The sequence below is a fragment of the Diplotaxodon limnothrissa genome, linkage group LG11 (assembly GCF_057381915.1).
Source record: "Diplotaxodon limnothrissa isolate DT_005_m linkage group LG11, D_limnothrissa_male_GT1.1, whole genome shotgun sequence".
NCBI lineage: Eukaryota > Metazoa > Chordata > Actinopteri > Cichliformes > Cichlidae > Diplotaxodon > Diplotaxodon limnothrissa.
Window position 1 is genome coordinate 38,281,926 of NC_140606.1, and position 13,394 is coordinate 38,295,319.

Below are 13,394 nucleotides of genomic sequence, written 5' to 3' on the forward strand. Positions count from 1 at the left end.
GGACATCTGCAGAGGAACAACAAGCCCATCAGACCTGGAGGATCAGGCTCTGCAGTAACAGTGAGCACAGACTCACCCTGGTAGCAGAGGAAGGGGTGGGTATTATCGCATGGCTGGAAAAGGAACGATGATGATGATTGGTCCACCATCACACAGTCCCCATCTCCTGATTGCAAAGTCAGAGGCAGGAGCTGGACGTCGCTGCCATCGGACCACTCCCAGCTGTTGCTCAAACCAATCCAGGCATATGACAAAGAGGGAATCAGCCATCTATTTCCATTCACTGAATAACTATCATACATGTCTGACGCCAGCAGAGTCACGATCTCCGTGTTGTTCACCACACTGTTGACGGTGCTCAGGTCTGTGTACCTGTCCCTGCAGTAGGACCGAGCGCCATGAAAGCTCCTCGAGTCCTGCACCAGGATGTAACGGCCAGCATCACCTGGAAGAGAAACGAGCAGACAGAGTCAGAGCACAGGCTGGAAATGTTCACCAACAACATTCGCCTTTTTTAAACTACAAACTGATATTTTTAAGAAATGCTGATCATGATATCTTTTCTTCGACTAAATGTGTTTTAGTTGTACATAATAATATAAATATATAAATATATCTATCTATCTGAGAGACTATTGTTCCTTCGTCGTGGTGCTTTAAGGTGCCGATGCCACTCACCGCTGTAACAGATGAAGTGCTTCTCTTCTGAACAGTCTCTGGTCGACCAGAATCCCAATGCAGATACCGTCACACACTTCCCCACACCAGGCTCGCCTGTGCCCCAGTTTGTGAAGGTTGATTTACCTGTTCCAGTATAAGACCACTTCCAGGGTAACATTATACCACGGAGTCAGGTACTTCTGATTAGAGACCTTAGTTTTCACAGGAGCTACAGTATCCAGAGTCGTACGTAGTGAGGAGGTGAAATTATTAACAAGACGATCGACCTCTGTTGGAGTAGCGTTCAGGTAGCTGCTCTGCTCTGTGTTGGTACAGGGCATTGAAGATGATAACAGTGGGTGGATTATATTCTTAAACTTAGTTACAGTGCTTTCAGAAAGACATCTACTGTGATAAAGTCTACTCTCCACTGCTGTGTAATCAATTATTGTAAATGTAAATGTTATCAGGAAATGATCAGACAGCAGAGGGTTTTCAGGAAACACTGTTAAATGTTCAGTTTCTATGCCATATGTTAAAACAAGATCTAGAGTGTGATTAAAGTGGTGGGTGGGTTCTTTTACATTTGAGAGAAACCAATTGAGTCTAATAACAGATTAAATGCCATGTTGAGGCTGTCATTCTTAGCATCTACATGGATGTTAAAATCACCCACAATAATTATTTTATCTGAGCTCAGAACTAAATTAGATATAAAGTCTGAGAAATCAGACAGAAACTCTGTGTAAGGCCCAGGTGGACGATAGATGATAACAAGTAAGACTGGTTTCTGAGTTTCACAGCTGGGGTGGACGAGGCGAAGCATCAGGCTTTCAAATGAATTAAAAGTCTGTCTGGGTCTTTCATTAATTAATAGGCTGGTGTGAAAAATTGCTGCCACACCGATTGTGGGCATATAAATAATGTTTTATTGAACAACTGTGTTGAAAATGTGTTTTGTGAGGCTCAACCGGCTCCTTCATAGAAACTGCCCGGAGCCTAACCAGAGGCTGAGCTGGAGGCCTCAGCTACCTCTGAACCAGTGGGAGTTTTTAAGTCGGACCTGCCACGTCAGCTGGAAAATTGAGGTTTCTCAGTCATCCAGGTCATTGTATTCTAAGGAGTGGGCTTTAAGGTGTCTGGGAAGGGATCTCAAAAATCCTCAGAACTCTATATTGGAGACACCAAAAAGCCATTTCATAAAGGCATGGCACAACATAGAGGAGCCACCTTGGCGGGACAGGACTTGGCTCTCCATCTGCATCTAAAGGACAAAGGTCACTCTTTCAAGGACACTAATGTTCAAAATTTGGACTGAGAAGACAGATGGTTTGAAAGACAAGTGAAGAAGCCATCTATGTCCACAATGAACAACCCTCTTTGAACAGAGGCTTTCGACACCAACTGTCTGCCATCAATAAGCCAGTTTGGTGATCCTTCCTAGACACCTTAATGCCCGCTCACATCATGAGCCATTTCAACTCAGGAAATCACATGATAGGGTGGGGCTAAGTTTCACAGTGAGCTCACCCGAAATCTTGGCTGATTGTGACCCACACCCGTTTTCACACCTTGGCCCGTGTGATTAGGTAGAGGATCAATAGCAGATCCATGACCTCCTTAGGGGACACTCCCATAGAGCTTGGAAATCTGGCACTCACCACCAATTGACCTTAAAACTGAAGAAGCTTCTCGCATGAAACATCTTCAAGAAAATTAAAGAAGATCAGATGCTTTTCTTTCCAAGTTCTTTAGATTATTCAAGGAACATTGAAGTGGTCGGGCAGACGTCAGTCTGTTTGCATCTGTAATAACTTTGAATAAGTCATCTTCAGTTAAACGACTCTGAGCATCTTTAATCAAATGCACTGTAATGAACACTGGGCTGCTTTCTAAAAAACCACTTTTACAAAGTCTCTGATGGACGTGGGAGGAGGAGCGAGGATGACATTTATATCAGATGAAGAGTTCTGACTGTGTCACAGCTGCACAGACGTCTCATCGTGTCGGGTATGTTCTGCATATGTTTGGTTTATTTGATAATCTCACACATTCATTGTCTGGTATTCTAATAAACAAAATGATGATAATTGAAGGAAGACAACATTTTTAAAGTTGAACGTTTCAAATATTAAATATGTTTGATAGTTTTGTTTGAATGATTAGATTAGATAGAAATGGAGTGAATGACAGAGACAGCTGCCTCTTTGTTGATGCTGCTTTAAGTGTTATGATTAATAATGAACGAGCAGCTGCAGATGAGATTCATGAGGACGTCTTCACAGTTTTTCAGCTCTCAGTCATGAAGAGGTGTGGACTGATCCTGCTGCTGCTCTCAGGTCTGTGAACTCATCTCAGTCGCCTCATTTACAGTTTGAATAAAACTTTTGATGTCAGAAAATCAAAGAAAGCACAAAGTGAACTGCTCCATAGGGATTATTTTAAAGGTGTCTGTAAACGAGCTTCAAGCAGTCACAGGAACACTCGTACAATCTCCAAAGACCTTTGTCATGTCAACTAAACTTCTAAAGGTTTCTTTGGGTCCAGTTAGAAGTTTGATTGACAGTTTAATGGTCGGTAGTTTGTAAGAGTTTGTATAAAGTGAAGTAAAAGAGTAAAGAAAGAAAGGAGGGAAGAGTCAGTGCATGAACGTGGCTGTTTGTGTGCACTGCTGAGAAAAACACGTCTTGATTTTATTTTCTGTGTAGAAATCTGACTGAAAGCCTGAAACGCTGCAAACCCGTCAGCTCGCTGAAAAAGATCCTGACTGCTTTTACCACGTCCGTGTGCACGTTAGAGCAGGGCGATATGACCAAAAATATTTATCATGATATTTCATTTTCTTATCGTTGCCTAACATTGTACCGGTATTACCGTGAACGCTATAATATGGCCCAGCCCTAGTGCACGTGTTGTTCAGCTTTGAGCCTCGACCACTAACACGTCGTTTTCCTTCATTGTGCACACTGAAGAGGAAAAATCGTCCAAATACATGTGCAATAAGGCCAGAGTGAAAAACAAACTTAGCACTGTTAAAGCAGCTTTTTAAGCTGATGTGAGAGTTTCGCCCTGGAGCAGGAAACCAGTGTGTAGGTGTCCACAGGCACCGTAAAACAGCTTTTAACCAGTACACGAGTTACACATCCTTTGAAGGACACATATATTAACATATATTCACGTCTTTAAAGATGTCAACAAAAAGTTTGCGTTGTGGTAGCATGTAAAGAATTTATTCTCCTGATGACTAAAATAGTCGAGCTGAGGTGAGTCTGTGACCGCGCTGACTGACTCGTGTCCTCTCAGGTTACGTGATGGTCTGCCATCTTCAGTCTGATCAGTTAGTCAGACAGCTCCACCTGGTTGACCTGCAGAAGTCCTGGAACGATGCTCAGCAATACTGCAGAGATGAGTACATTGACCTCGCCATCGTTAACAGCTCAGCTCTCATCCAGGAAGCCCAGAAAAGGGCGGGGAGCACCGAGGCGTGGATTGGACTCTCCAAGAGCGGCTGGAAATGGTCTCGCCTCGGTCCAGTTCAGTCATCCTGGTTTAACATGTGGTCACCGGGACAGCCAGGGACCAATGAGTGTGTTACAATATCTAGTGATGGATCATGGTCCACAAGACCGTGCTCAGCTACTTATTACTTTGTCTGCTATGACGGTGAGTGTTTCAGACTTTGGTACCAGGGTTTGACAAACTGAACATTTTAGCTGCAGGTTTGAATCCGTCTGATCTTTTGTTTCAGCTGCGACTAACAAACACATCCAGGTGAAGAACTCAATGACCTGGTCTGATGCTCAGTCTTACTGCAGACAGACGTACACAGACCTGAAAACCATCACCAACACGCAGGACAACAGCCAGGTCGCTTCTATGTTGTCAGATACTGCTGGTGCCTGGATTGGACTGTACAGAAAATACTGGACGTGGTCAAACTCGAGCACAGCCTCCAACCTGCCGTGGGGGCCCGGGCAGCCTGATGACAGCGTAAACTGTGCCACAATAGTCGGATCAACAGGCTCCTTCAACAGTCATAACTGTGATGACCAACGCCCCTTCCTCTGCTCCAGAGGTGAGTCTGTCCTCTGTGTTTCTGCACAGTCTGGTCCTCCTGGGCTCATCCGGACACTCTTGGCACAGCACTGCCGATGCTTTGGGTGGCGCTGTCATTTAGTGTTTGCTCTGTCTGCGGTAGAGTATCACTTCCTGTTCCTGTTTCAACACAGGAACAGGAAGTAGTAGTTGAGTAGCTTATCTGCGTAGCAATTTAATTAAAAACCTTTAGATAACTTCTGTTTTCATAGTATAATCTTCACGTGCACCATGGCTACTTCACCTGTCCCTCCTGCACTTTCTTGCTCATTGTGTCAGATGTTTAGTTACTCCTTTAGCAGTAATGATATCTGTAACAAATGTAGCATATTTGCAGCTCTGGAGGCCAGGATTACTGAATTGGAGACTCGGCTTCGCACCCTTCATTCACCCATAGCTAGCCAGGCCCCTGTAGCTGGTGCAGCCGAAGATAGCGTAGGCCCCGCTAGCTGTTCCCCGGCAGACCCCAAGCAGCTGGGGAAAGAGGGCGGCTGGGTCACGGTGAGGAGGAAGCATAGTCCTAAACAGAAGCCCCAGGTACACCACCAACCCGTTCATGTGTCTAACCGTTTTTCCCCACTCGGCGACACACCCGCCGGGGGTCAAACTCTGGTAATTGGTGATTCTGTTCTCAGACATGTGAAGCTAGAGACACCGGCAGGGGCCAGAGCAGGCGACATTGAAGGAAATTTAAAACTGCTGGCTAAGGGTAAACGTAAATTCAGTAAGATCATAATTCACGTCGGCAGTAATGACACCCGGTTACGCCAATCAGAGGTCACTAAAATCAATATTGAATCGGTGTGCAACTTTGCCAAAACAATGTGGGACTCTGTAGTTTTCTCTGGTCCCCTCCCCAATCAGACCAGGAGTGACATGTTTAGCCGCATGTTCTCCTTAAATTGCTGGCTGTCTGAGTGGTGTCCCAGAAACGATGTGGGCTTCATAGATAATTGGCAAACCTTCTGGAGGAAACCTGGTCTTGTTAGGAGAGACGGCATCCATCCCACTTTGGATGGAGCAGCTCTCATTTCTAGAAATATGGACAAATTTATTAAACCCCCCAAAATATGACTATCCAGAGTTGGGACCAGGAAGCAGAGTTGCAGTCTTACACGCCTCTCTGCAGCTTCTCTCCTCCTGCTACCCCCCCAAAAACCCATCTCCATAGAGACTGTGTCAGCTCCCAAACAGACAAAAAACAAACTAAAACCAGCAACAAACAACTTAAACATAAACAATTACAAAGAAAGAACAATACAGTATCCACATCTGAACCAAAGAGTAAAACAGTGAAATGTGGATTATTAAATATTAGGTCTCTCTCCTCCAAGTCTCTGTTAGTACATGACTTAATAATTGATCAACAAATCGATTTACTCTGCCTTACAGAAACCTGGTTGCAGCAGGATGATTATGTTAGTTTAAATGAATCAACACCCCCGAGTCATTCTAACTACCAGAAACCTCGAAGCACAGGCCGAGGGGGAGGTGTGCTGGGCTGGTTCTAGACAGGCATATATGAGGGGGCAGACAGAAATGTAAAGGGGGCACATGGTGGCAGCTGAGGCGAATGTGGGGTGCTCTGAATAACTGTTTTTGTCATGTAATTGGATTGCACTTTGTCAAACCTCTACCCTAAAACCTGACCAACTTGGGTGTCCCCCCTGAAGGCTCAGCTTCTGCAGGTCTAGATCTTAGTGTCACTGAGGCACACAAACCCCCTGACCACGTTAAGGTGGCAATCACTCAGGAGGAAAACTGAAAAACAAAATAAAAAATAATAAAATAAAATATTGCTCATCAGATTCTACCAACTAAAAACATGACATTTACCTTAATTAGATGCCCTATGTTAAATACATTTGAATCCAACCATAGTACTTCTCACTATTGCCAATATTAACAAAACTAAAAAGGGTAGGCCAAGTTATGAAAAAAGGGCACTTCTCCAACTCTTGAAAAATAGAAATAAAAAATACATTAAAATATCCATCCAGTTCTTTAAAACCAACAACATAAAATCTATCTTAATTTGATTGCCTAAGTAAAGTATCAAATCAATTTTATTTATATAGCACTTTTACATTATACATGCTTCCCTTAGGCAGCATCATTAGAAGACATAGCATACATTTACACTGCTATGCAGATGACACCCAGCTCTATCTGTGCATGAAGCCAGATAACACACACCAATGAGTTACACTGCAGGAATGCCTTAAAGACATAAAGACCTGGATGGCCGCTAACTTTCTGCTTCTTAATTCAGATCAAACTGAGGTTATTGTACTCGGCCCTGAAAAGCTTAGAAATATGGTATCTAAGCAGATTCTTACTCTGGATGGCATTACCTTGGCCTCCAGTAACACTGTGAGGAACCTTGGAGTCATTTTTGACCAGGACATGTCCTTCAATGCACATATTAAACAAATATGTAAGACTGCGTTCTTCCATTTGCGCCCCTCCCTGAGCTCTGAGTTCTGCTGGAGGTTTCTTCCTGTTAAAAGGGAAAAAGTTTTTCCTTCTGACTGTCGCCAAAGTGCTTATTCATAGGGGGTCATTTGATTGCTTGGTTTTTTCTCTATATGTATTACTATAGGGTCTACCGCACAGTATAAAGCGCCTTGAGGCGACTGTTGTTGTGATTTAGTGATGTATAAATAAAATTGAATTGAATTGAATGGCCCTTTTCTTTCTCTGCAGATGTCAAACCTTCAGCCTCGAGGTCAGTGAAGGTTCAGCTGAGGGCGGGATCTGCAGACCTGAACGACCCCACAGTGCAAGAATCCATCCTGCAGCAGGTCAGAGGTCACACGGGCCCCGATACAAGGAACAGACCGCTATAACTACTGTGAAATGATAGAGAGCAGTGAGTCTGTGCAGGTTCAGGGACACGTGACAGCACACAGCTGCAGAGATACGGGGCTCGTTTAATGCAATCCCATCCATTTGTATTATTTAACCTTTTTAACTGGTAACTTGAAGAAGTCACTTAATTTCAGATTACTGTGAGGAGACGACGTGAACCAATGACAGGCAATGAGGCCTAATTCCAGACTTCAGTTTCATCCCCAGCCAGTTCATTTAGTTCATTTCCCCCAGAAACAGCACCAACAACGTTTTCTGCTCACTACAGAAACAACGGCTGATTAATGAGGAGCTTCTGTTAATGTGTGAAAACTGTGTTTCAGGTGAGGGAGGAGCTGGTGGAGCAAGGAGTCACTGAGGAGGTGAAGCTGAGGTGGAGGACGCAGCCTGATGGGAAGGTTTTCCACAGAGAGGAGGAGACAGCCGCTTACAGTGAGAAGGAAGACTGTGGCGGTTTAGTCTGAACGTTATTGGCTGATGTTCCTCAGATGATCTGCTGTGTAATTCAACTTATTTCCATCTCTGTACTCTGACTGCTGGACTGTAACAGCGTAGCTTTGCATGACTGACAGTTGGAAATCATCCTTCTTTATCCTAAGCTCAGATCAGACCCCACACACACACGCACACACGCACACACACACACACACGCACGCACACACACACACGCGCACACACACACACACACACACACACGCGCACACGCACATTAGAGGAACAAAAGCCAAAAACAACAGGAAACAGATTAAAGCTCATCTATAAAATGAGTTGTCAGCAGTCGCTGCCCTGACATGGACGTGGCTGATGTGTTTACAGATGCATGTCTTTATTTTTCCTTTTCATGATGATCATGTGTTTTGAATAATTGTATTGTTTGTTATTTTCTCTTTTACCGTGGGAGGGGCTTTCGTGAGAATGAGATAAAGTAAATGATGGGCTGAGGAAAGCTGTTCCAAAGTTGGGAGCTGTGACTCTGGGTCGGTTTAGTCTGCCCACCAGGAAGTGACTGATCAGCTGATTTTTAATGGCTGATGTTCACAGGTTGATTTGACTCTTTTTTATCTTTAGAAAAATGCTCGTTTTGTTGGACAATAACATTTTTGTTATTCAGAGATGCTAACAGTAGAAAAGGTCTGAGTGGTAATGATCGAGTTTTCCTTCAGGACTTCATCGTTCTTCCTGAAAATGTGTGACTGACCATTTAAAAGTCCAGCCCTTCACCTCCACAGTAACACTCTAAGGAGTTTAAGACCATGGCGCCATCTGCTGGCCAAACCTTCACATTGCACCACGAGAATAGAATAGAATTCAACTTTATTGTCATTGCACACGTCACAAGTACAAGGCAATGAAACGCAGTTTGCATCCATCCAGAAAGTGCTTTAGCCACAATATAGATGTATTACAGAAATGGGTCTGTTACAATGTTCATGGTATGAAGGTATGTCATGAATAAGCTCTAAGTATGTGCAGGCTGTAGTGAGTATACAGGCTATGAACAGGATATCAATATGAACTATGCAAGTTATAAACAGCTGGTTATAACTTGCATGTGGTTTATAGAAGATGGTTGATCTTCTATAAACCGTTTATAGAATTATAATTATTGTATTGTACAGTATGATTGTCTACACGGCGTTTACAGTAGCGCAGTTTAGATCAGTGAGATATGTGGCTAATTTCTACAGAGGCTGTATAAAGTGCTAGTGGTTGTGTGTGTGTGTGTATGTTCAGTCCATGAGTTGATGTGGGTCATGGACATTAGCTTGGAAACGATGTTTGATGATCTCCACATTTTCTTTAACTTTAAACTTCCTCAAAGACAATCTAACCTCAGTCCAGAATAATCCACTTACTTCTCTTTTTGTATTGCCGTGTGTGTGTTAACACTCTTCCTGTCTTGTTATTTTAGAGCTTCTTTCTTATTGGAAACTCCCTGCGTCTACACAAGTTTGACCATCTCATGTCAAACATGAACACTTTTACACTTTATTGAATGTAACAACAACCAAACTGCAGTCTGAAACCATCTTTGTAATAATAAAGAAGCCTCTCATGTCTGTCCTGTGTTTCCTGACCCCGATGCAGAAGTCTGCCTGATCCCAAACCAGAAAAACTATTTCTCCTGCTTTAACAGGCGAATTAAAGAGAAAAGATGACTGAACACGAGCCGAGACTCAGAACGTGTCAACCAGCTTTTATGTGTTTTTACTCAGAGGGTCCAAACTGCTTCAGCTCAGTCCAGAGATCCTCTGAAAACCCACTTCATGCGATTGTCCAGCCTCCTTCACCCAGTTCATGTGAGCTGCTTGTGCATGGTGGGTGTAGCTGAAGCAGACGAGCACTTAAAGGGTCTGCTGTCGGCTCCACCTGTATTTTTGCATTCTCAGTCAGTTTAACCTGAGCTCAAATCTGCATCAGCGTTTGGTCCAAAGTAGAAGCTGAATGCAACACTGCCTCCCAGAGGCCAAATGCACCAACTACAGCTTCATTCAGGCGGATTTACAGCTTGTAATGGATTTCCTTCCATCCATTTTATTTTGCAGGAACTGCTGTATACTGTGTGCAGAAAAACAGTAGACATAAAACTAACTGTACAAATGATATCAGCTTGAAAATGAATAACGCCAACGCAGTGTGGGAAAGCCCCACTCTTAGGGCATACTTCCACACACTGTCTCAATACTTTTAAATCACTACTCAAAACCCATCTGTTTAGAATTGCATACACCTGATCTGTCTTAGGCCGTTTTTACCTGCTCAGTTTTTATATTTACTTTTATGACTGTTTATGTCTAAATTTTATCTACCATGTTTGCTATATATACATTTTTCTTATGTTTTTTATGGTGTTGTTTACGTGCTACTGTGAGGTGACCTTGAGGGTCTGAAAGGCGCCTATAAATAAAAAGTATTATCATTATTATTATTATCATTATTATTATTATTATTATTATCATTATTATTATTATTATCAATACAAATCAGACAAAAACAGATGCAGCAGGATCACAAACAGACACATGTTGGCTACATGTTGATGCTAAATGACTAAAATCACACGTGCAACACTTTCTACATATTTGACAACAGAAGAAGAACACAAACAAAGTTGGAATGTATTTTTAATTATTTTAAATTTTTATTTTATGCCAAATTAGATATTTTGCATAATCAAGCACCAAATCACAAAGTCTCCTCCCTGTTTGTACTGTAAGGTCAAAACCCTACAGTACTACAGAGAACCCCAACAATCAAACGATCCCCCTCTGAGCAAGCACGAGGCGACTGTGGGGCAGAAAAACTCCCTTTTAACAGGAAGAAACTTCCAACGGAACCGGGCTCAGAAGGGACGGCCATCCACTGCGACCGGTTGGGGGGGATGGAAATCAAAAAGGAGACGAGATGGCGTGAACTACAGTTGTTAGAATTTGGATTTGGTGCTAAAATTCTGCTTCAAGATGTTAAAAGAAGCAGGGCGGCGGGGAAAAGCCAGGATGGTCATTTCAATCATCTCTGGCTTTAGTGAACCACCTGAAGGGTTTTCGCAGAGTTTTTCCCAACGCTGAAAAAAACCTGGAAATTTTGGACTTTTTGGGAGGACCGGGGATGACTCCGAGGCGCATTTTTAGATGCTTTGTCAGAACCTCATCAAAAGACGCATCCTTTGCCATCGCAGCCTTTAACACAGTGTCTGGGGAGCCAAACTCCTTGATGAGGCATTTGGTCATTTTCTTGATGAACTTTTTCTTGTCCTTCATCAGACTTGTGACGGACTCTGTGCTGCTGAGTTCAGGCTGCATCAGATCTCTCAGACGCTTGAGGATCGCGTCAGGTTCTTTTGTAGTACATGCTGCCCTGGCAAAAAAGTGCTGAGTTTCAGGTTTGGATTTTCTGATGACTCTCATCATGAGGAGAACGGCGAGGTCACTGGAAATTTTCTCAGCATCAGAAGATGACGCTGATACAGACCTCATCTCTGACATGTCAGAGGAATCCTTGGGTGAGCCTGAAACACTGGCAGAGCGTTTTTGTGGGGAAATGCTCCCAGACTTTGGTGTCTGATCAGTCACCTGATCAGGTGTCTGATACCTGAGCAAAAGTCAAAAGTGGCCTTGCTCTACAAGCCTTCAGTACATAAAACAATATAATAGGAAAATAAGGATACTAAGGATATTGATTTCATGACACCATCTGTCCTTATGGACTAACGTCTCTGAGGAACGTTTCCAGCATCTTACTGAATCTCAGGACTAAGAGAGCTCTGAATGCAAAAAGGGTCCAAGCCAATACTAGCAGGGCATCGCTAATCAAGGGTCCAGTCAATATATCTGCTCTGTGACAGCAGGTAATAAAGTAATGGAGCAATATTCAGCCTGCAGCTTCCTGTGGTTAGCTGTTTACTGACAAATATGGGTCACCAACAGGAAGCGTCAGCCACATGTAGGTTATAACCTTCTCTCTGAGTGGGCACTTTGCATGTGACGACAGCTGAAACAGTACACAGTGCAGACTTAATCACAACACTGCGACTCAACCACTTTGTTATGGAATCTGATTTAGAGCAGAGATTAGAAGCAGGAAATGCCTGCTGAGGTCGGTGTAAACCAGTGGAGGCAGGTTTACACCGACATTAACAGGTGTTAAGTGTTAAAGTTGACTTTAACATGAGTGCAGAGAGAAAATGTGATGTTCCAGCACTCCTTAGAAAGAGAGCGTGTGTGATTCAGTGAGTGATGGTGTTGAACGGGACTCTCAGTTACAGGTCAGTGGTTGATTTTGTCATCATACCATCAGATCTGCAGTTTCTTGGACACACGGGTGAAGAGAGAGAAGCTCAGCTGATCAGCACTTGGTGGTGACTTGAATCAGGTGCTTGGTACCCGACAGACCTGGCGTTTCTAAACATATATGTCCCGGGAGGGTCTTGCAGAGGCCTCTTCCACATGGTGGAAGCATGAGCTGCAGCCTCAACATGGACCAGTGTGGCCCAGGCAGCGGCTGAGAGGAAAATTCAGTAGGAGTTTGGACAGGACATGAAGCAAGACTTTTAGCTGGCCCTGAAATGATTCTAGCAAACTGTAACTTGATTTGAGAGGAGGTAGTGGCCACTCCCACTGCCACGCCTTCCACAGAGAACATCGAATCGAATCCGGGGAAGAGGAGAAGGACTCACCCATCACTGCAGGTGAGGTCATTGTAGTAGTTGTGACAGTGACGGAGCAAATCTCCACGGGGTGAGATGAAATGAGCTGTGGTTGGAGCGTCGCTGGTCTTTGTCTTAGAGACAGGAGGAGCTCTGTCATTTGTCTCTATCACTGGCATCCTGGTCGCTTAACTGACGTCTTCTAGGGATGTCCTACAGGGAGGAGGCTCCAGGGCAGAGCCAGGACACGCTGGAGAGATCTGGCTCTTTGCTTGGCTGATCACCCTGCTCTCCCTGCTGCTTAGACTGCAGATGGATGGAAAATTTCACTTCTTCATGCGAGTTGGAATATGGCCAGATTTCCTAACGCTTTGCAGCAGGTGCAAAGTCAACTTTTAGTGTTAAAAAGCTACAGTTGGGATTTACTAAAGAGGCACAGTGAGAGTTTTGAATCAGAAAGGAGCAGACAGGGCTCATTTTCACCGGACTTACTGAGGAGTTACAGAACACACAAGGTTGTGGGGAGAACCTTTAAATTAAGTTTTATTATTTTGATGGTGGCAGGAGTGTTCATTTATTTTGAAAGAACAAGGAGAACAGAGCAAATGTGAAGAAAAACAGT

At 43.7% G+C, this 13,394-nt stretch overlaps 1 protein-coding gene across 1 annotated transcript; it reads left to right on the forward strand.

Moving 5' to 3' along the window:
* Nucleotides 1-2,818: 2,818 nt before the first annotated feature.
* Nucleotides 2,819-8,090, forward strand: LOC146623566 (putative C-type lectin domain family 20 member A). Its single transcript, XM_085365997.1, has 5 exons — nt 2,819-2,999; nt 3,964-4,323; nt 4,409-4,735; nt 7,462-7,559; nt 7,950-8,090. Exons 1-5 carry the CDS (start codon nt 2,819-2,821, stop codon nt 8,088-8,090), a joined length of 1,107 nt encoding a protein of 368 aa, XP_085222123.1.
* The last annotated feature ends 5,304 nt before the right edge of the window (nt 8,091-13,394 follow it).

Bases quoted from the DNA above. Each gene is read 5' to 3' on its own strand.
- LOC146623566 (XM_085365997.1), top strand. From the start codon at position 2,819: ATGATTAGATTAGATAGAAATGGAGTGAATGACAGAGACAGCTGCCTC. The intron at 4,324-4,408 runs GTGAGTGTTTCA...CTTTTGTTTCAG, and splicing joins TTACTTTGTCTGCTATGACG to CTGCGACTAACAAACACATC. The intron at 4,736-7,461 runs GTGAGTCTGTCC...CTTTCTCTGCAG, and splicing joins CCCCTTCCTCTGCTCCAGAG to ATGTCAAACCTTCAGCCTCG.